The sequence below is a fragment of the Thunnus maccoyii genome, chromosome 6, assembly GCF_910596095.1.
Source record: "Thunnus maccoyii chromosome 6, fThuMac1.1, whole genome shotgun sequence".
Classification (NCBI taxonomy): Eukaryota; Metazoa; Chordata; class Actinopteri; order Scombriformes; family Scombridae; genus Thunnus; species Thunnus maccoyii.
The window spans coordinates 2067694-2092465 of NC_056538.1; the positions used below are offsets into that span (position 1 = coordinate 2067694).

The 24772-nt window shown below is 39.1% G+C and overlaps 1 protein-coding gene across 6 annotated transcripts in view; it reads left to right on the forward strand.

Annotated features, from left to right (window-relative positions):
• Nucleotides 1–24772, forward strand: part of sez6b (seizure related 6 homolog b) — a 240738-nt gene that overhangs the window by 169976 nt on the left and 45990 nt on the right. For 5 of the 6 annotated variants that reach the window (XM_042413729.1, XM_042413727.1, XM_042413728.1 and 2 more), the window contains 2 exons: nucleotides 15763–15948; nucleotides 19990–20158. In XM_042413729.1, coding sequence (XP_042269663.1) covers nucleotides 15763–15948; nucleotides 19990–20158 — 355 coding nt within the window. The remainder of the gene's footprint in view (nucleotides 1–15762; nucleotides 15949–19989; nucleotides 20159–24772) is intronic. The other variant, XM_042413732.1, reaches the window with a different exon arrangement.

Genomic DNA, 24772 nt, shown 5'->3' on the forward strand with positions numbered 1-24772 from the left:
TCTATGGGAGATACCATCAGATTTCTCAACAGAAAATCCAGCTCTAGGTGTGTACCATGGCCATATAAACAGGATGAAGACGGTAATCTTTACATTTCACATCCCGCATTTAATTCTTGCACTTGTCACTTTCATATATTTCATCAAACTGGATGTGAGATTGTGCAATTCATAGATTTTAAAATTTCAATTTAATTTTAATATTACTTTGTTTATTATTATTATTATTACTATTATTATTGTTATTATTACCTTACTTTTGTCTATTTTTATTCTTCTGTGTTGCCTTTTTTGGGAGCAAACACTATGACACATTCTTTATATGCTTGCATTGGCTAATAAAACAGATGCTAATTGAATGGGTTACTGTATGTCATGCTGACATAAAATCCCAAAACCAGGAATCATAAACATACAAAAAATCTCCAGGGTTGTGTAAATAGTAGCCTATGCATGTGTCGGTATTTGACGATCAGGCCTTCCTCCAAACCTGTAGTAATGCTCGGATTGTCAGCAGTATTGTCATCTCTGAAGGTGACTCATTTTGGTCACTAAAAAAGAAAAAAACAAATGAACAAAAAGCTATATTTTATATACAAAGCCTACAGTGTTTTCTGAAACTAGACCTGGGATGGCTTGGGTCCATGAAATGAGAAAATTAAAACTTTGTCGTAGAGCTAAACCAAATACATCGTTGGAAGGCACTGGAAGGGTCTCACAGTATAAAATTCATTAAATTGTTAGCTAAAAGGTGAAAGGTGTTAGGGCTAAAACTATAAGATCTTGCATATTCATCATGAAACTAAGGTTAAAAGTAGGCCAAGTCAATCAATTTTACCTTGAAGGATTTTTGTCACTATTTCCACAAAAACAGAAAAATAAATGAACAAATAATAAAATAAAATATGTACCCTAATGAACTTTCAAAGGGTTCTGTGAAGCTATGCCTGGGCAAAGTCATGTCCATGAAATGTGAAAATTAAAACTTTGTCATAGGACTCAACCAAATACATCATTGGAAAGCTCTTAACCTGGAGAGTAACATCACGTCAGTCTGAAGATGATACACAGCTCCTGCTTTGAAATACTGACCTCTGAAGTTTGAATGTGGTGCATGTTTAAAGGCTTATCATTCAGCAACAGGAAGGACTACAGACATAGGACCAGCTGTTTTTGTGGGTATGGTCACCGTTGGGCACCAACTGGGGGCGCTGTCAAATATGGGGAAAAAACAATTTTCACCCATTTAACGATTAGATTTTTAAAATCTGATTACACCAATGTGTTTTCCACCCCCTAAAACTCCCTTATGTTCAGTTGAATACTGCCAACTTCTAATTATGGGGAATATATCAATGTATGTAAAAACTACAATTCCCATTCAAGACACACCATAGAACTTGTTACGGAGTGTACAAATCAGCTGGCATACATGTAGTTCTTCCGGTTTCCAGAGTAGGGATGTAATAATGGTTATAAAAAATGTATCTTTGCTAAATATATCAACAATCTACAACAGCTGACACATACATCATACTGAAATTAGTTGTTTCCAGTTGTGTTCACTGTTGGTGGGAGTTATGTAACCCTTCAAAGAGTGATTGAGGATCTTTTTTGTAATTACATCCTCCACATGTTTGTTTAGCCCCCTCAGGAATGTAATAAATTGCATTGAAATAATTCAGGTTCCTTGAAAAAGTCTAGGGGACTGTGTACATGAAAACACTTGAAAATGCTTGAAGAAAGCCTAAGTCAACAAGTCCCAAACTGCATTGCCTCAAGAAATCAGCCAGTCGCAAAGCTTCAAATTCTGGATTTAAGATTCAATTCATCCCTGGGGCACTATAAAATCTACGTTTTTTATTGAAAGAACATCGTCAAACTATTACATAAAATAACACAAATAACATAACAGCTCAGCTACGTGGTTTCAGCGGTAGCAACGTCCATAGCAACCACCAAAGCAATGCAGAAAGACTTGAAAAAATCTTAATATTATATATATAATATGATAATAACTGACAAACTAAACATCGTATACATTCACTGAATGATTATGAAAATAAAATGCACATTTCTCACTAGAAATGTTATCAAAACGCATTTTGATGCAGAAACCTTCTTAAAATATTGCACTTTCCACTGAGAATAAAAGGAATGTCAGCCATTTTTTCGCAGAAAGAAACTTGACAGTCATATGATAGCACATGCCTGATAACAGACCTTCTTCGCCTACTGGGCTCCACCAACATTGGCTTGCCCGTATATTTGAGACAGATGTGTGATGACAACACCTATTAAAATGGCTGATAACAGTCAATTTGGGGGAATCTTTGTGCTGTGTGGTAGTTTTGTGTATTTTAAAGGATGTATGCCTTATGTGGACTATGTTTTGGATTGCTACCAATTGCTTCTCTTTCTTTCTTAGTGTGTATGTTTTTCTTAATTTATTCTTTGTGTGTATGTTTCTTCTATTGTGTATGTTCAATTTTGTGCACACACTACAAACCAATTTCCCTCTGGGATGATACTAAAGATAATCTTACAATAAAGATGAATAAAAAAATATTCTAATTGAAAAGAACTGTTAAAGATATAAAAATTATATAAAAGATATAAATATAATTATGCTATCAGTGTATCAACCTTAAATTGGATTGCTGTGAATATAAATATCTGCCTTTAGATAAAAGAATGTGTGGAACATGTTTATGATGCAACATCTGCCTTTGTGACTACGTTGACCTTTCCAAACAATCAGCATATGTACTGTGTACCATGAACGAAGCATGAAACATTAAGGGAAAGCCTGGTGTCTTCCTCACAAACTCTGTAGCACAGAAATCCCAGCTGCTCCAAGTGAAGCCCGTAAACAGAGCTACGAGACGCATTAATCTCCAGAGTTTGTCAGCTCCTTACGGTAATGCGAGGCCAATGGTCAGTAGAAATAAATGCTCTGAGGGAGCAAACAAGATTACAGATCAAGTTTGATCCGAGCAGAGCCATTTCACATCAAAGCCATATCACAATGCGACCGCAAAATAAATAAATTCAATTTACATCTGCTAGCTACAGGGGACCATTAAACATCTCAAATTATTGCTCTTCCCCTGTGATCTACGCTGTGGCCACGAGGCCTGATTAGATACAGTGGAGGCCAACATTTTCTCACAGCAGCTGTAGAGAGTGGGCTTATGGCCAGTCTGGGCTGGTGTTGGTTTAGAAGCTCTGGGGCAGCAGACGAAACAGTAATACATCCTACTGAAGTACATGTACTGATAACTCTGCTGAGCTTTTACCATTTCAGCAGCAGTAGCATTTCTAATGTAAAAATCTACATAATATAAGTCAAAAGCAAAAGTAAATCTCTGATAACATACCTTGTTACATTTACCCATGAAAGCTAAATAGGATCAGAAGATGTAGTTCAGTATTTTACATACAGATGGTGTGACCATGTGGATCTTCAGAATTAAGTTCTGAAATCCATGAGTACACTATATGTTAAATCAAATATTAAGAACAGCAGTTAAAATGTTCATTTAAATATCAATTCCAATTTTCCACTGAAAAAAGAATCCAAATGAAAACTGTAGAGAGCAAGTTGTGTGGAATATCCAGTCTAACAAAGACACTGGTTCTTACATTATTCGCAAATGTTTGCTCTTTTTTCCTTTTGTTCATAAGAATTGAATAAGAGAAAAAAAATACAAACGTTTTCACTGATCAACAGTGATCAGTGAAAACTTTCCGCATTTGGTCTCCACCAACTCCTGAGAAATATATGACTCTTTAGCTGCTGAATGCTCCAGTATGTTGACTGGCTAGTTGCTGACTGTGTCTGTTTGGTGCTGAGCATGTAGTATACAGTGGGTTTATCAGAGCTACCTCCTGATGAGAGAGAGCCAAAGAAGAACCAAAGAGCCAAAAGAGACTAAAACACTTTGTAGAGCTGAAGGGAACAGCAGGTTCAGACAGGACACTTTTGTCAAGGGTTTTTGGCTTGTCCGTTTTCAACACAGCTGTTTTCAACATGGTCGGGTCACAAACTTTTTCATGTTACAGCTAAACAGTACACTAAAATATGTTTCTGAAAACATTTGAGGCAAGAAACAGGCAAGTTAATTGTTAGTGCCCCCGTGGTGCTCATTGGATGCGATTGCTTTTTTGACAGAGAAACCGCTGTTTCACGTTATGATGCCAGACCAACAGAATAAGTCAACTCGACTTGGTGGAGTGGGCGGATTCAAAAGTCTGGACACAGGCAAACTATTTATTGCAACAAAATGCATTTTAGTTTGGCTGTAAGTCTCTGCTCATGTGATGCTCTGAAACAAATCTTTGCAGTCTTGACAGATTGTTCCTGACCTTACAAATACTCCTGGCAGAGCCTGAGAAACACAATATTTAACATGAACACATATCAAAGAGGAACTCCAGCTGTGTGAAATCTGATAAATTGCCTCAAGTGTCACTTGAGTCAGCATCGGTTCAGGCTGAAGACTACAAGTTTGAAAATGACAAAAATCTGGGGGTGTGGAGTTAGAAAGAAGAGAAGTTTCCAGACTGTAGTCTGCTGCTCATCTCTGCTTGAGGCTTGCAGCTCCAGACTCTATAGTCGAGTTAATTGAATTGAATTGCATTGTGGCTAATATAGGCACTGAGTGTTGACATAGGCCCTGTTTACACCTGGCATTAACATGCATCTCAGGTGATCCGATCACAAGTGGACAGTTCTAAGTACAGGTGTGAACACACCCAAGATGCATTGAGGACGCATTGAGATCCGATCACTCAGACCACATTCGGAGGTGGTCTGGGCTGCATGTGGCCACATTCATTTAGCAGTGTAAATGCAATGTGTCCTGGGCCACAGTGAAGGACTGCCTACTCAACTGACGTCCTCTATTGTCCTGCAGACCAGGCACAGGACCCTCCGTCCAAAGCTGTTCAACTTGTTTGATAACAGGATAAAGAATGCATTATTTTGTTTTTCCATTTTTCATGTGAATTAAAAAAATGTAATCCACCTCCCGTTTTTCCTGTTTTCCCCGTTCACCTGACCTGTTTTCATCTTCAAAGTTTTTCGCTTGTCTGGCTAAAAAAATATTTCAAAGGCTAAACATTGCTGGATAGTTTCCTCTGTCCTGTCAAGTTGATAACTACAGTTTTTAGTTTTGCTGCGCTACTCGACACAATAAGCTCAGGATTTATCAGGAGTTCGGCTGCTTTACTCCAAACAGTTTCACTGTGTGAACCTGGACTGTGTGTAACAGTTGATCTATTGGATGTGTAGAAGAACACAGAACTTAATTAACATTAAATCCTGACTGATCCTGTCGGCGTGTGGGAGAAAATAAATAAATAATCAGTGAAGTTACGCTGCTGTGTATCGTTCATAAATGCGCACAGTGTTTCTCAATGTGGAGACACAGCTGCAGGGAGATCACTGCATATAACTCTATATTTGTTGTATGTATATTTTCCGACGCAGTGCTAGAGCAAATCAATAGGACGGGCATTTGATTTTCGTGAGGTGGCACACAATGCATTGTATATTTGTTTATCCTGTTATCAAACAAGTTGAACACAGCTTTGGATGGACAGTAAATGGACCCCCGCTCCTCCCGCCAGTTAAAAACAAACTAATTTGGTCTTTGCAAACAGAAATGATGTATGTGTTCATTTGCATATAGAGCAGGGAAGTGAGATCCAATCACAAGTGGTCACTCAAGACATATGTGGAGACACATGTTTATAACAGGTGTAAACAGACATACTTAGAGCTGTCCACTTGTGATCGGCTCGCCCAAGATGGATGTTGATGCCAGATGTAAACAGGGCCATAGTCATCTGATCCATTGTTAACACAAGGATATTGAGTGATACAGCTGTAAAGGCTCTTATGGAGTTCACTCTTGACCTCCTAACCTGAAAATGAGTGCAGCCTGGCTAGGCCACTGTAATGGTTCTTAAGTTGAGACTGAAAACCAGAGCAGACTCGACTCTGCATCAACCAGCCAAGGGTCGTTATCTTCTTTAAATCTCTTTTAAACATATAGACTCTCTTTCTCTTACATTGTTTAATATTTTTTTGTTCTTCTTTACCTCCATTGCTTGTCTTTATTTGTGTTTAACACTAGTATGACTATGTAGAACAGTGGGTATTATAGTGTTTCATGGTTACTGCACAGTGCCTGAGTTAACTATTCATAAATGTGATGGTGGTGATGGTGAGGGGGAAGAAACTGTTCCTCTGTCTGGTGGTTTGTTCTGTGTTCTGTGGCGCCTATCTGAGCTGGGGCAGGAAGTACATCCTCTACTGGGCCTTTTTGATGACTGTGTCAATGTTGGACTCCCACTTCAGGTCGTGGGACATTGTAGATTCCAGAAACCTGAAGGATTCCACAGCTGACACAGTGCTGTTGAGTATGGTGAGGGTGGTGGTGACGGGGTGCTCCTCCTGAAGTCCACTGTCATCTCCCCAGTTTTGAGCGTGTTCAGCTCCAGGTTGTTGTGACCACACCGTAGGGCCAGCTGTTCAATCTCCTGTCTGTACGCAGACTATCTTTGTCTCAGATAAGGCCAATGACTGATGTGTCATCTTCAAATTTCAGGAGTCGAACAGACGGGTCTCCTGAAGTGCAGTCATTGGTGTAGAGCAAAAAGAGCAGTGGGGAGAGCACATATCCCTGAGGGGTGCCAGTGCTGACTGGCCTCACCTGCTGCTTCCTGTCTGTCAGGAAGTTTACAAGTTTCCAGATCCAAACACAGTGAGCTGGGTGAGTTTGGTGAGGAGAACTTCTGGGGTGCTAAATGCAGAGCTGAAATCCACGACAGGATCCTTGTGTACATCACTGGGGAGTCAAGGTGTTGCAGAATGTAATGCAGTCCCATGTTGACTGCATCATCCACTGACCTGTTTGGCTGGTAGGCAAACTGCAAGGGGTCCAGCAGGGGGTCCCTGTGATGCCCTTCAGGTGGGTCAACACCAGTCTCTCGAAGGACTTCATCACCATTACCACAGACGTCAGGGCAATGGGCCTGTAGTCATTCAGAAGATGGGGGCCAGCTGGTCAGCACAGATTTTCAGACAGAAAGGTGACACGCCATCTGGGCCTGGTGCCTTCCTTATCTTCTATCTGAAAGAGCTGACACACATCCTCTTCACAGACCACCAGTGCCAGTTGGAGTTGGAGCGGGTGGGGGGTGTGAAAGTGGGCCGATCAAACCTGCAGTAAATCACATTCAGGTCATCGGTTGAGGGTTTTCTATAGTGTGGGGGAGGGTTTCCTGTAGCTGGTGATGTCATGCAGCATCTCTACACTGATGCAGGATTGCTAGCTTAAAACCTGTTTTTCAGCTTTTTGGTGTAGCTCGTTTTTTGCTACTCAGTAAGTCCATCTAGGTCTGTAGATGTAGCCTCAAAAACACTTCCACAGGCTTTGCAGATTTTAGTTTCTGCCTTTAGGTTGGGAGAGAAGATGAACCAAGCAGTGATCAGACTCCCAAAGCTGCATGGGGAATAGAGCGATATGTGTACTTTAATATTGTGTAGCAGTGGTCCAGTGTGTTTTTATCTCTGGTGGGACACTTAATATGTTGTCTGTATTTTACTCTGTTAAAATCCCCAAGGATAATGAGAAGAGAGACTGGATGTTTTCGCTCCATGCTGGTTATCTGGACAGCCAGGTGTTGCAGCGCCTCACTAATACAAGCCTGAGGTGGGATGTAAACACCAATGAGAACCAAGAAGGAAAACTCCAGTGGTGAATAAAACAGTTTACAGTTGATGAAAGTAGTCTCTAGGTGAGGTGTGCATATTTTCCTTGACACTGTGACATCTGTACACCAACTTTTGTTTATGTAGACACAGATTCCTCCTTCAGCTTTGACTGTTGCTCTATTGATGATGTCATCGCGTTGCACCATCTTCTGTTTTTTGTGGTTTACTTCACTCAATAGGGGAATCAGCTCCACCAATTGTTTACTTTGCAAATTAATTCAAATTTTCGATTTTCTGAAATTTTGGGTAAAAAGTGTTGCATTTGGATGGAAATCCAACTACTGAGCAGAATGATGCTGTGCAGAGTCTGACACTAGAAGGCTTGTTTTCACATTCATCTACTGAAGAGGGAAAGTTTCTCTGTGCTCACCTTAAATCTGAGTTTAAGGTGTGTACCTGCAAGCATGATTTCTGACATCACAACTAGTTTGAAGCCAGTAGTGTTCCAATGTGAAACTTACACAAGTGTGATGTGGAAACACATGGATGGAGAATGGATTTTGCAGTTAAGAAGGAGACATCTTGTGTCCAGCAGTTTTCATATTCATATTCATAGATTCTGGATTTTTACATCAGGGAGAGGGAGGAGATGTAATTTGAAGGATTTTAATGAGGTAATAAGTACTTTTTTACTTATTAGACACAAATTATTATTCAAAGCAGAATATTTTATTTTTACATTTAAATTCACTTTGTCATACAGATTTTCTGCTTCTATGTTTTGCTTCTCAACTCCTTTTTTTTAAAGACATGAACTACAGCATCATCCTTCATGTGATCCAGTGGACTTGAGCTGCACACCACACTACAGGGCAACATGCCTCCAGTATGAAAGAGAAAGAAAATAAAAGCAGTGCTTATCAATAACCTTTCATTAAAACCAAAACATGATAAATGACCAGAAGGTCTAAGAAGACAAGACAAAGTGATGTAGCATATAGCAGGCATTTTACAGCTCCAAGGCAATTTGTCTCTGTGAAAGCTTCCTGTTAACACCAGTGTTACGATGCCACAATGCTACCATGATGGCTCTTTTATCTCTTCTCTAGTCTCCAGTGAGCCTGTGAGTTTTATAGTTTTTGGTTGGCTTGGATATAAATAGCTACAGCTGACCATGGTAATGACTAGCTCAGGGAGTGATAGGACACAGCTCCAGCAGCTGCTATGGCAGCATGAGTCTGGGATGTTGCTCTAATGAGAAATACTATAAAGACCAACACGGTTCTTCTTATCTCTATTTCTGTAAGACTCTAGAGTTGAGCTGGCGAACATCACTAACACAGTGTTGGAAGCGGCCGAGGTCGTAGGTTGTCATTTATTGGCCTATTTAATCTCCCTACATATTTCCTCGCCTGAGGCACAGCACTGTCCCCAACAGACAGAATCAATAGCAGCTACTGCCAAGTCTTCCGAGGGCTAACAATAAAACTAGGACAATTATAGTGAGATGGATCTTAGAGTCTTTAGCAGAAATATATTATTAATATGTTTGGCCAAACACCAGGAGGCTGCAGCGAGACAGATCAGTGGCAGTAAAAACAGCCAGTTAGTTAACTGGTCACCTGAGAGCCACTCTGGACTTGTTCCTCACACATTGGCAGTATAGACCCAAATTTCTCAGGCTTTATACATCTCCTCACTTGGAATTTGGAAAACTGAGGTAGTTTATTTATCCAAGCGTTCCAGTATTGTGCAAGTCTTAGCTGGGAGTAAAACTGCAGTGAGGAATCCCAGTGGATCATATATGGAGCTTAGGACCGACAAAACTCCTCTTCTTGTGGCTGCTTTCCTGCTAACATTGACTCTGAATTTGAGTTCAACTCTATGTACCAGAGAACCTAGCGCCCTTTTCACAGGAAGAGCATCTTTAACCAGGTCCTTAACTTTCTTATCTCTCTCATTATCTGGCCCTTAAGAAAGTTTGGCTATTGCTTGTCCACTTCATAAGATGAAGGTTGCCTGAGGCACACAAGGCCATGAGGTTTCTACTCAACGTGATGGCTTCAGACTCATTACTGACTGCCTTTAAACAGTCTTTAATGTAAAAAATCCTGAGAACTGTGTCCACAGCTTCAGGTGACGATCCAGTTCTGTTCTCTTCCACTATTATCAATAGAGCAAAGCTGGTACAGCTAGGAGATGAGGTGGCACCGAACAGGTGAACAACCATTTTGTAGGTCACCATTTCCTGTGTCAGGTCTCCTTCTGGCCACCACAGGAAGCACAGCAGGAACTCTCTTCTGGAACTCTCATTTGATGGTACATAGCTTCGATATCCACCATCATTGCAACATGCTCCTGTCTAAACCGTGTCAGTACAACAATGAGGGAGATTGTCAGGTTTGGACCATGAAGCAGCTCCTTGTTGAGTGAAGTTCCCTGAAAGCTGGCAGCACAGTAGAACAGTACATGGAGTTTCTCCTTTTGTGGGTTTTACACCCCATGATGCACAATGTACCATACTCTCCCATTCTGTCAGCTCAACTGTGTTTCTGGCACCTTGATTGTCTCTCGTCTTTGTATTCCTGGTGGAATGCATGGTTTTTGCTGAGTTTCATTTTTGAGATTCAGTGGTCACTGCACTGCAGCACTTCTGTTGTTTGGCAAACTGACCAGTGATTTTTTGGTGGGTATGTTGATGTAGTAATGCCCATCGGCAAGATGAACTGAACTGGATACAGCATTGATGAATTGCTTGTCTTCTTGTGACATACTCAGTTTGTCACTACAGAGATGCTCAAATGCTTTGTGCACATTATTACCAGTTTTTATTTTATTTCACCATTACTTAGTTAGGCAGTGTCTTGAAATTAACACAATCAGCAGATAGAAACAACACTACTACACAATAAACAAGAAATTAATAAAAACAGCTTTAAAATCTCCTAAAGGAATGTAATGTAGTTTGCAGTTAAGTCCATTTAAAAGGTGCATAGTACCTGAAACCAGTTCTGCCAACATTGGTGCGAACATGAGGGATATCTAAGGTTAAGTAGTTACGGGATTGTGTGCTGTAGTTACTAGATTTAAATGAGAGTAGAGATGAGAAGTAGTTTGGAATCTTCAACAATAGAGCTTTATAGATGAATAACATGAAATGGATATTTCTTCTTGTCTGTAAGGAAGTCCAACCAACCTTGTGATACAGAGAACAATGAGTATGGAGTATGGAATTTGTCATTTGGATATAAGGTAATGCACTATGATACACAGGGTTTAACTGTTGAAGTGTTTATGGGGCAGCATGACAATACAGAATATCTCCATAATCAAGGACAGACATCAAGTTGACTGTCCAATAGTCTTACAATTGGGAGAAGACAGGCAACTTTTAATTCTATACAAAAAGCCTAGTTTGATTTTTGATTTACTGAGTCAAATGTTGAACATGAATGATAATCTGCTGTCAAGCCTAATTCCTAAGTATTTGTATGACTCAGCAAGAGTAATATAAACTTAGCACAAAAAAGTAAGGAAATTTGAGTTTGGTAGATTATTTCTTTGTTGTAACAATGCTTCTTGACAATAGATCTTGTACCGTTGGAAATTCTGTTTATTTCCTTTTTAAATGGTGCCACATTTGTGAGGAACATGCATTTGTGGGATGAGCAGCAGAGCTGAGTATGCGGGTTGCGCCCATTAAAAATATGCCAAATCTTCTTTGCCAATGCCAAACAGCTTATTCTGTTTTTACTCTAGTTTGGTGTTTGGTGGATTGGATGATTGAAGTTTGAAGAAACAAGACATATTGGCAATTTAACAATTTATTCATTTAACAAACAGGAGCCTCAGTAGCGTGTGGAAGAACCATACACAGCCACAACAGCCTGGCACCTCCTGCTCATGCTGGTCACCAGCCTGGTCACACACTGCTGTGGGATGGCATCCCATTCTTCAACCAGCATTTGTCAGTTTGTGGGGTATATCAGAGAATACCTCCAGAATTTGGGAGTGGAGAGGATGGAATGTCCTGCCAGCAGTCCTGACCTCAACCCCGTTGAACACTTGTGGGATCAGCTTGGGCGTGCTGTTGGTGCCAGAGTGACCAACACAACCACGTTGGCTGACTTGCGACAAATGCCTTGCTAAAGAGCCTACGCAAAATGTGACTGAGCTCCCAGTGTCTTTCTTTGACTTGACATACACAGGAAGCATAGCAAGAACACACTTGTCTCCAGGCCCTGTCACAGGTGGTTTTCTCCTGTTTTAGGCTTACAAGTGCACTTGAGACTACTGTTTGCTCTGAACTGGCCTCCTCTTGGCTCTCTGCACTTGCCTGTTCAGAAACATCCTCCTTTCTGGGAATGTGTAGCATGTTTGGATGTTTTTCTGAACATATTTGGTATGCCAGTTTCTATTTACAGTCCTTACTTATGTGTCCTTTAACTAGACGTCTGAAGCAGAGACCAGCTTTTCTGGTCTGGAAATCCAACTTGTCTTTATGAGGTTTTTCTGTAACATGATGGCACCCCACAAGTGTGTGACTTCTTTTGCAGAACAGACATGGCTTGGTGAAGGCAACATTCTTAGTGTCCTATCAGTCTTTGTCTTGGACTTGTCACTTTCTTTCTCTCTTGGTGTGGTCACATTAGTAGCAGAGCTTTCTTTCCTGGCCCTTCTGTCCATCAGAGATATTTTCTTTTCAGCTGTAGGGCCTTGTAAATCTCCAAAAAGAGGGTCTGTGATGATCTTTGCTTGCCTATCCACAAAGGTGACTACATCTGTCAATCTTACTCTCCTCTGGCTACTTTCCTGGATCTCAAATGCCAGCACCCTCCACCTTTCCCTGATTTTGTAGGATAACTTTGAGAGGATAACTCTCATATTTGTTGGGTTATCTAACTCATCCATATAGTCCACATCTTCCAAGGCATTGCAGCAACTCAAAAGGAAGAGAGAACAATTGTTGAGTGCCTTTGTGGCCACACTCTTTCCATAAGTGCAGTGGCAATGTTCAGTGTGTTGCCATAGTGGTCTTCCAACAGGTGCATGGATTCCTGGTAACTGTGGTCAGGGAGTATATGCTGACAGATTTTTACACGGTCTTGTGGCTCACCTCTTGTGTATTGTTCCAGGAAGTACAGCTTATCTGCACTATTATCTGTTTTGGAGTCCACTATATGCTCAAATGCCTTGAGAAATAACGTGCAGTCAAGTGGGTCACCACAGGGGACAGGAATATCCTGTTGTGAGAGACAAGCTAACTGTTGATGTTTCACCAGCATCTCTGTGATGTCAGTCTGATGTTTCATGACCTTGTAAATGTCTTTTGTGGAGTCACTTTGGTGCTGGGGAACCCCACTGGCTGTGGTACCTGACTCTTCTACCTTTAGTATTTAAGGTCTAGCTCCAGATGATGTGAGTGACCTATCTGGGGGTTTGTCATACCTGTGGAGGTTGTGTTTATAACTGTATCCTGCTTCTCCTTGGATGTTTTCCTTCTTTACAGGAGTGTATGGTGTGTGTACAGCATCGGCATATTCATTCATTGCATAGAGAAGTTTGTGGTGTATATTTAAATATATGTATATCTTTTCAGAGTAATGAGCAAACTCTGAAATACAGATTACTACATAAGGAAATGTGACCAGACTGCAGTAGCCAGAGCCAGACCACCACTGTAGTAGCCAGTCTGCAGTCTTCATTCAGTCTGTTTGGTGTTTTGTTTGTTTTGTTCTCTCCAGATATTTCCATATATTGTAAATCCTTGTATACCTTTACTTACCTGAACTGCAAAGAGAACCACACACAGAAACGGAAGTTACTGTACAGTGTCTTTAGCCTCTGTACTGTGACATATTTCCCAGTGAAATGCAATGTGTGGACTTTGTACAATTACAAGGGGAATTAAATCAAATCCTTCAGATTTGATTGGACTGCTAAAATGTGGGTGTGGCTTAGCAAATATGTGCAACATGAAGCTGCAGAGAGAAACAGAGCTGTAGAGCAGAGATGGGAGGTTCGACTCTTTTTACTGACTCAAGCTTTTATGAGTCCCTCATTAAAGCGAGTCAGGTTTTAGAGTCACTCAAGTCACTGAATCAGTCACCCAGGGGAATCCCCCATTGGTGAACAAACACTCATCTACTGATAACAGCCTACAACTCTGGCCCTGACTAGTACAAATAAATAAATCTAATGAAATATTTCTCTGGGACAATGTTGGTTATTTGAATAGAGGTGATAGTCAGTAAATTAGACTGTTGAAATTTATGATTGATCCATCAGCATCACGTCGTAAACTACTAAAAAAGGACAAATTAAAATTGGAACTTCTGGGTGGTGAGTGAGTGATTTGTGTAGCCTGAGTGAGATCTTCAGGGCTGGGAGAGCAAGTGCTGAGTTGAAACAAATGCCAAAGTGGTTGCTTTTCTCGCAGGACTAGGTTAATACAGTAATTAACTTGAGTTAATTACTGTAAGAGTAAGCACAATAAAGTTGCATCGTCTTCGCAGTTTGCACTAACTAGCTAGCATGTAGGAGGGGTGAGTGAATGAGTCGTTCATTTCAAACAATTCGTTATGACCCACACATCACTATTGTAGAGGAGTGTTGGCTTCCATGCACCTCCCTCACCTGTTGTTAGATTAGGAGGACAAGGGGCAAATGAATAAATTAGACCTCAAACATAGTCTTGAAAATTAAAACAAAGTTGTTTCCCACCAATATCCAAACACATACATCCCTTATGATATTACCTCTGCTAGCAACTATGACCCACAAGCAGTCAAGGTTTTTTTGTGGTTTTATATGATAGGTATGGATAGCTTGTCAGCCAAAATCACATTTGATTGGACACACTTTTGGATCTGCACTTCAAACAGGGATTTTGATATAAGAATACTCATACATACATTCAGTATATTTGGCATGTAACAAGAGATGACTGAACAATAAACACAATGATTAGAACTGGGAAAATGTATTTTCTGTCTTTAATTTGAAACAGTCATGCCTTTATGTCTAATTTCCTGTTTATAAGTAAATATCGTCATATCTTGGTTAGAGTCTGTTTTTCCATCTGCTTCCATTTGAAGTCGCTGTTGATACTGTTTGCTGTTAATGCACACTCAATATTTCTGCCATGTTTACTTGTTGTCTTTATACATTCAGTATAATGTACTGTACGTTTCCACAGTACTGATTCCATTAGTACGAAAACAGTCATGTCATACTCATCACTCCGCTGCTTTCATTTTTTCTTCTCTTTCTTCAAGATAATTTTTTCATTCACTGATAATTTCCTCTTGGCTCTTTTCCTCATTTTTTTTTAATCACAGTTAAGCTTCTTATCTCATTTACTATTCAATTTCAGCTGATCTACTTTCTACATTCTACAATTTACAGTAGTCATCTCAGTTTATCTGATTCAACTCTTGGGTTTGCAATGCCCAAATTTCTGAAGCATAATATCCACTGGGTATAGGGCCTCTTCATTTCAATAAAACTCAAACGCTGCTTTTACGGTTGGAGTTTGAGTGACTCACTAAAATCATGCCAGTAGTGCACATTCACTGCCAAAACTGCCAGAACTGGGATAAAAATCAGGAAATAGTTTTTCCTGTTTCTACTGTTACATGGGCTCTGAGGAGAAGCTTCATGAGATATATTGCGTGGGTTTCAGAGAACTTTTGGCCCTGGGTTCGATCTCTCCAGCAAAACTTCCTCTGATGCTGCTAACAAATCCCACCTTAATCCCAAACTAACACCATACATACCTGAACAGAACCTGCTGATTGTTGGAGCTTATTTGGGGCTGTGTGCAGCCTGACAGGAAGCTCTTATAGGTGCGACACATGACACAGTTTGAGCCGCCAGCTCAAACTAACTTCACTGAGTCCTTTCAACTTCTGAAACCAAACCCCAGCTCTTGCTGAAATTTCCCTTCTTTCATTCTCTCTCCCTTTGAGTCTCTGTGTCTGTCTTTACGTCTCTCTATCTCTAACTCTTCTGTGTCTCTCTCTCTTTCTCCACAGCCTTTGTGCTGAGCTGTGTCTTTCCCCAGCGCCCTCTCTACGGCGATGTATCAGTGAGCAGTCTCCACTCTGGGGGGGAGGCTTTCTTCTCCTGTCTGACAGGCTACCAGCTGCAGGGCCCTAGTGTGCTGACCTGCCGCAATGCTAGCACCCCCTACTGGAGTGGCAAGGAACCACACTGCCTTGGTAAGACAATGATCAAAGCTCATCCTCACTATCCACAGCTCACAGACAGGAAGAGTAACAGCAAATCACTACCAGACTATTTCCAATAACTATGATGATGTCACTGTCTAGGAATGACTAAATGTTGTTTTCTGATTATCGGTGGTTTTTAAAGATGAATAATAATGGACTCAAGGAAAATGCACACATATTCCAGCTGTCTAACTCTCTGCAGTCTTTTAATTTTTAATATAAACACATAAGTCACTTGTTGTTATTGAAGAACACAAGAAGGAAAAATCACAAGTAAAAAGATTGTACCAGAGTAGTAAGTATGACTCTTTTTATTAAAAATATTACATTACATTTTATGATTACATGTTACTGTAATAATATAATCACATATTAAATAATATAAATATAAATTAATGTTATTATTCATATTATTAGTAATATTAGTTATTAATTGCTTGCATCCTTGTATTAAATGTATTACATCTAAAATATTAATACAAAAGCAAAATTGTATTTACAAAATCAATATATTACTTATAGTATTAGTATTATCATTATTATTAGCATAATTATTATTACCCTTATTAGCATTAATATTAGAGTTGTTTCACCTAATTATGTATTATGTCTAAAATAATCTGTCTAAATGAATTATTCATAAACAGAAGTGTACTAATAAAAAACAATTAGGTTATTAACAGTTTCCACATTACCATTTTTATTATTATGCTTATTATTCATTTTTCCCATTATTAGCATTGGCAACTCTGATCTAATATTATAAATATTACTTAATCACATAATAAATAAAAATGAATGACAAAAATATATTTCATATTCAGCATAATCATTTTAGGCATCATTAGCATTATAAAGTTTTTTTTAAATTTATTATGTATTACATCTAAATTAATAATACACAAATTGCTTAAACTACACAAATTAAACACAAGCAGAATTATATTAAGCATTATCATTATTATTAGCATTATTATTTTTTGTAATAAACCCTTTTGACTTGTTGTGGATTCAACAAGAATCCACAACATGATAATATGAATATTTCTTAAACTATGCAATAAATGCAAATTAAGCACTTATAACAAAATGTATTCAAAAATGATATCAATCTCAACGGTATTAGCATTATTATTTTTATAGCACATTCATCATCAGCATTATTTAGCATCTCTATTGTTAACAACCAACACTGAAGAGTGAATATGAATATGTGTGTTTACTGTACTTCAGCCGTTCCCTGCAGCCTGTCACTCAATTTTTATCAACAATCACAGCATTTGGGGGTTCTTGTTGTTGTTGTTGTTTTGTTTTGTTGTTGTTGTTGTTGTGATTTTTTGAGAGGACTTGCAGCCAACTGTTATCTGTTGGAGCCTCTGCTTTTGTACGACTGGCATACAGACAGACAGAGCTGGACATCTACAAGAGTGTGTGGATGATGAATGTTTTTTTTCTTCCTCTTCTTTTGCTCCGATGAGACTGGCTGATGAATAATAAGTGACCGTTTTACTCCTGACCACTCTGATCGACTCTGATTCACAGCACAGGGAATGTTTCTCTGAAAGCAATTTCAAAGAGGTGTTTGTGTGGCTGTGCATCTGTATCTCTGCCATCTTGATTACGTTTGTGTGTGTATGTGTGTGTGTGTGTGTGTGTGTGTGTGTGTGTATGTGTGTCAGAGCATAAACCAGGTGTATCGAGGTGTGATTACTGAGGGCTGGGCAGGATGCCACTGGGTTTGCTCTTCCTGCTCTGCTTTAATTAAGCTTTGTCTGCATGAGTAACCTTGACCTGATCAGCTGAGAACAACACACACACACACACACACACACACACACACACACACACACACACACACACACACTCCTATAGCTGTAGATGGATTTTCTGTTAATAAATCTGATGATATCTCTCAGCGATGTTTTTCTTTCTCACCTCACCATGAAAGTGAACAGATGATTATCTTGACACTTTCTATATGAGGGCTGGAAGTCTTGCTTTTCAATTTTAAAACAAAGGTGATGGAAGTATGACTGAACTGATCAATGTGCACTTAACAATCTGCTTGTTGTCTTTATTTTAGTGCCGAATCACAGTATACAGTAATTAGTCTGTCAATTTAAAAGGCTGATGAACCCAAATAAAAAAGCAGGCGGTTGACATTATCCACAGGGACTATTTTAATGAAGTCTGTGGATTATTACGAACAGCAACAATGGTTCTAGAGAGAGACGTTGAGTTTTTAAATGTAATTTTAGATGCTCTGAGCACCACAAAAAAAAAATCCATTCACTTTTGTAAATGTGGGGAATCACATTTTACACAATTTACATTCTTCAACATAAGGGTTTTTTTTAAGGCCGATTCTGTTTGGTTTTTGTTGTTTGTTTTTTTGCAGTGTTTGGATTGGATTTTTTTTTTAAAAAGTTTATCACCATCTAATAATGAATTATATTGTGGAACATGTTTGCGGGTGAAAAACAGTAGAAAAGGAAAATAACAGAAAAGAAATACAATATCTGGTGATTTATGTTCATTACCATAATTTTATCAGTCTGGTCCTAACAGTTAATGAAATGCCAAGTGTCTGGTCACCTCACATGTCTATATGGCGAGATGTGATCGCATGACATGAAAGCAACAGTTATCAGTTATACTCTTAGTCTTTTGAAACTGCGTTATGTTTTTTTCTGGCTGCGGCACCATTATTGCCCACCTGAGGCTGGTGCTGCGTGCAAACTGAAACAGAAAGTCATTTTCTCTCAGTGACAAACATAGTCTATATGAAGCTTATGACAATAAAAGGGGGAGGATAAATCTCACAAAGGATCACCGCTCTCTTCACCTGTTCTGCTGCTGGGGAGAAGGAGCAACTTGTCAGTGGCAAATAGTCAGAACCCGCTGCTTCAAAAATGTGCACACACTGTGTTTGAAACAGCTGTACTGTATTTTGAAACAGTCAATAAAATTCATTTAATAGTGAAGCTGCCTGTTTCACTACTTTATATTCATGTGGGCTAATAAATATACAAATGTCAATTATATGGTATTCTGCATGAGAAATAAAGAAATAGAAATTGGTTATAATAATCATCTGCTTATAGTGATATTGGACAGACACAACAGTTTCTTCATCTCCAACTGCAACTTCTTAATTTTTAGCATTCAATGCCACTTGTAAATTGAACGGACATGCTGCGAAAGAGAAAATGAGTAGATGATAATGCTGGTAATAGTGAGTTGGTTCTCTTAAGTTGCCTACATCTTGATTTTGAACAGAACAAGCACTACACTTCACTTTCCCCACCCAGATTCATCAAGCTGGATGCAGGGATCGAACCATCAACCTTCTAGTAATAACCTTCTAACCTTTAGGCCATCACTACTGCCTGTAGATGGAGACTTAATCTCTCACCAGTTTTCTGCTAGTCATCTCCCTCCCCTTGTTAATTGCAGCAGTATTGCCATTTTTGGTGAAAACTCCTCTATATTTTTCATATAGTTTCATCAGCAGGGTTTGAAAATCGCTCTAGTTTTCCTTTCTTTTTGCAACATATTATCGTCTTTTTGACAATCGACTGTTCTGGGATGCTTATGTCTTCTGTGCACACGCACACTTCAAGCTTATTCCAGCATGGTTATAGTTAACATTGACTAGACACAGCTAAGCTGTGTTAGTAGAATGGCACGAGCCTCAACTGAAAGTTGACATTAATTCTAGCCAGGCTTTTTCAAGTAAGCACAGCTTTCTTTAGCTGCATTGATGGAACACCCCTCTGGATGAATAAAACCAAAACCATCTGCATGGCTGCATACCACAAGGATAGTTTTTAGTGGTCACAATAGTGAAACATGTCCTCTTTGGCCTGGAAACTTCCTGTTTGTCGACACTGGCACCAATAAAATTTGGGTAAATTAAGGTGGAGATGGGATGCTCCTCAACTTTGTGAATTTGACTGAGATATTGTGAATCTTGTGCAGTTTTATGTTTTATATCCACTTTCCCTCCTTCTCCTCCACCTGTCCCAGCTGCCTGTGGGGGTTTGATCAGGAATGTCACCGTCGGTCGGATCGTCTCTCCTGGTTTTCCCAGTAACTACAGCAACAACCTGACCTGCCACTGGCTGCTGGAGGCCCCTGAGGGCCAGAGGCTGCACATCCACTTTGAGAAGGTGGCGTTGGCTGAGGATGATGATCGGTAAGCAGGAAATTCAGCTTTTGTATAAGGATGGTTGAACATAATAATCCAATTTTGGCATTTTGTTGACAGTGTCTCCACGTATAAACATAAAAACAGTCTATTAAACTTGAACACTGATAATTGCATTTTTCAGCATGTAAGAATTTCTGAAATGTAACTTCTCTTCTAAAGCTGCAGTTTTTTTGTAGACTTTCACTGGAACAAAAACTTGAAATTCTACATGCAGTGATTTTGAAGGCAGTGAGGAATCACATAGTCACTATCTCATCCCCCTGACTCATCTATTGAGTCAGGGGTTCACCTGTTTTAAGAGGCCATTCCAACGTAATGTGAGTTTTTATAGTTTCCATGTCTGAAGCATTAATACGAACATTTTTACTGACCTTATTAACTATTTTTTACATCCGTTAAGCCTTATTTACTCCCATTCATTTCCCTGATGGTTTTATTTAGTCCATAAAATTGATTCACCATGACTGAGAAGCCAACTGTCACATTTAGCAGTGTTGCGTTAAAACTGCAGTGTGTAGACAGAAAACATGGGAGAGAAAGGGGGTATTCACATATAAACCCCGTCTACTAGAAATTACATTTATATACTAATTTGCAATTTCAAATACTTTTTAAAGGAAATGTAGAGGAAATGGCAGAATTGTTTTCTCTCAACATAATGAGTAAATGTTGTTAATTAACATATCTAGCAAGTTGCAAAATGCTGATGATGAACACATCTGTAAAACATTCAGCATGTTTCATTTGTTTTACTACAATATCCAGTCTTGCAGTACAATATCCACTGGTAGCAAAAATAGTATTATTAAACTATTTAATGGTTCTGTTTAGACACTGGCAGCACTTCATTAAGGTTTGAGAAGGAAAGATGGTATCTGCAGTGACATGAAGCACAACGTGTTTATTAACATTTAACTGAAACCACAGCCTTACACTAAACTTAAGGATAAGGCTATTTTCTATATTTTTCTTATTGTCAGCAAATCTAACGTGCAGAGCCAAACCAACAATGAACTCATCCAATTTACAAGTATTGTGTGTGTATCCAAAGCCTGATATATCATATTTCTCTGTGCTGTAGAGCTGCGTTGTTGCTTTAGTGGTGTCCATTCCTGAACAAATTTGCATACAGAGAAGATTTTGGCCCCTGAAAGTGTGGGGCCCTGGGGCAGCTGCCCACTTAATCCAATATTTTTAAGACCCGTATTTTCTCTTTTTTTATTTTTTCATTAATATTTTACTACATTTCAATATAAATTACACTGTAATACTCTGAAAGAAACAAATCCCAACAAAACAGAAAATAATCACCCGTATTTGTAGAGTAGGGATGTGCAGAGAAGCCAATATTTGTATTTGTATCTGTATTTGTTGAGGCAGCAAAATTATTTGTATTTGTATTCAAATAAAAGTGGAAAGAAGCTTAAAAATCCTGTTTTTGTTTTTAGTACGCTTTTAATTTTACAAAATTAAAGTGTTACAATAAGTATTCATGAAGTGTGTGTCAGTAGCTCAGCTTTATCTCTGGGGAACACCCCCAACTCTGGGACTGATGTCCAAATTAGGAAATATGTGTCATGTAGCAGGTGGATGTGACTCCCCTCACTGAGACCTACTGATAGATATAACAGCAGAGCAGAGGAGAGAGACTGAGATAGCGATGTCACTGACCTGCACTCTGGTATTTGACATGGTTTATTTTTCTTCCTGAAAACAAATAATTTTTAAAATATTTGTGTGGAACAAATATTCGTAAAAAAAACCCCCACTATTTGTGCTTTGCCGAATAACGTATTTGTATTCGGGCACACCCCTATTGTAGAACAAAATTAGGCTGCACAATTAAGTACTTTCATTGTCCAGCCACAAAGATAATTATTTTACATTGAAAAAAAACCACCAAGGCAAAGGAATAGAATAATTTAAAATAAAATATGAGAAACTGTAAGAGTCTGTGAGATTTTATCAAAAGTCAGACTTAAAAAGTCTTTTGAAGGGGTGTTAACCTGACTGGAGTTTCAGTAAGGACTTTTAGTGTTGCATGATGGTCATATGTTGGCACAAAAGCCAACATTTCATGTGTGTAAGCTGTGTCAGCAGTCTTTCTATATAATAACAGGCCAGTGTAAGTACTATCTTGTGCTCTGTTAACAGTGATGTATTACCCTCCTCTTCCTCTTCCTCCTGCACGTTCCTTCACTTACGTTCACTCGTCAGGCCTCTCGTGCTTCATACCTTCTGCTTTGTCCCTGTAAGAACATCATTTATGAGAACTCCACAGGGTAACAACTGGCTGTCAGTGCAGCTCAGGGCAGTGACAGTAGAGTGTCATTTTCTCAGTATGGGGCTCTCATTACAGAGGACTGAAAGGAAGAGCCACAGGGGGGAAATTAACTGAATAATCCATTTTGTATACTAGCCAGTCGCTGCTTGGAGCTGCTCTTTCATTCCTACTATAGAGCTCACAGATATGAAGAGACATCTGGACAGCTCTGAGGAAACTGAAGGAAGGAAATCGGGAAGAAGTGGAGATGTAGAGAAGATAGAAAACTGGCAGGACTTTAAAAAGTGATAGTGTACTGAGCTGAGGTCTGCTGGCTTTTAAAAGAACGAATGACATAAAGAGTCTGAAGACAAAACAAGCTGAAACATTCTCACAGATAAAGAATTAGTTTTCTTAAACATGCTTGTTTGCATACTACTTCAGGACTTGGAAAGATACGTAATTGGCAGGGGAGTCTTGGGGTCCTCCCCCAATTTAAAACTTGTTTTAATTAATTTAAAACAAATTTCTTGAATTGCTAGACCACCGAACCTCTTGGATTATGTCAAGAAACAGCCCCCTGCACTAGTCTAGATTAGTTAGATTGACGGTGCTATAAAAACCAAGAATGCATCAAGAACAGTATTTACCTGGGTGCATCAGGACAGGAAATTATCAGAAATTATATTTATAAAAACATTATGTAGCCTAATATTTTAGTAGATTGCAGGCTAATAGGCCATTTTCAAGGTCAAACAAGGACAAACAATTTATAGAAATTAAATAGTCTTACAACACATTACAATATGATTTTTGTAATGTTAACCCTGGTTAAACAATGTTAAACCTGAGGGTTGCTATTCTCAATACTCCCAAGGCATCTTCAAAGTCTGACAATTGCAGCAAAGTACAAACAATTTGGATGAATGAAATAGCCTCACAACTAATCTAAAAACTGATTTTTGGGAATTGCGAGAGTTTCAGAGTGACAGGGAAACAGAGCATCCTCAATCACTTTAACAGGAATGTTCTTTCTTTCTTTGTATAAAATGTTTTTTTAACCAAAATGGTGAGGAAACGAGTGTGTTCGCCACTTCAGAGAAATGAACCAAAAACAAATTTTCACATTTGGTTTAGTTCAATCAGTCTGAAAAGAAATATACAGAATAAATGCAAATATATGTTTTATTTTGACATCAAGGCTCTGTTGCGCTCTGTTACACACTCTCCTCACTATACCTGAGAAGCATAATTTAAGTCATCAAAGGCAGAGCAGGGAGAGATCAATGCAAGCCTCCATGGGGAACCATGAAGGAACAGAGTCACAGATGGAGGCTGCTGCTGTTCGAGGAGGGCTGTGACATGCAGAGGATGAGCACTGTGTCTGACTGCAGCTGACAACACACCATCAGACGAAGCATCAGATGGACCACTTGTCTTCTGTGTAATTTTACTTGAGTTGAAACCCTCATGAGGTCCTCTATGGGCCCGACACCTTTGAATCGTGTGCTTACTAATAGAACACAGATTAAAGGACCTTCGGCCTTATTGTCATAGTTTTGGCCATTATTTCCATCTGTAATAATAAGATTGTACTCACCAAGCTAACTACTGAGATCTGGAATCGGGATCAGTTTTAAAAACACTCCAGGGTTGGTGAAACTTATGGTGAATAGTAAAATGAATAATCAAGTGGTCCATTTACTTTATCACAGTATATAGACTGAATACCTGATCAGCTTTGACCTACTGTACTTACTGTAGTTGTGCATCCTCACAGTTTTCCTGCATCAGAGATTAGCTACTTTTTTTTACGTCCACATAAAGTGCTTTACATAGTCTGGATGTAATGTTTATAACATGTCTGATCATTTTACTCCTCATGTTTCTTGCTTTGACGCCATGTTCCCACATCAGCACCAGCAATTACTTTGGACAGTTATCATAACTGATAGAAACTATGGCAAAAACTACAAAATAAAATCCAGGTTGTTATAAACAAAAATATGTATTAACTGATTTTTCCGGCCACTTTGGGGCAGTGGAACAAGCTGAAAACACATCGTCTGACATGAAGTCTTGTAGCAAACATGTTAGCAAATAGTTGCCTATCAACACATCCAGCAACACGTAGCAACGTAGCAATCTGAAGTCATGTTTGTATTTTGGTCTCTACCAACTTCTGAGTGAAATATCTGGCTCTCTAACTGCTAAATGCTCTGCTATGTTCACCAGCTAGCCTACAGCTAAATGTGTCTGTCTGCTGTTGCTGCTGCTGGAAATCCAAAACTATTAACTAACAGAGGCCAAAAGTTCTGTAGAGCTGAGAGGAGCTG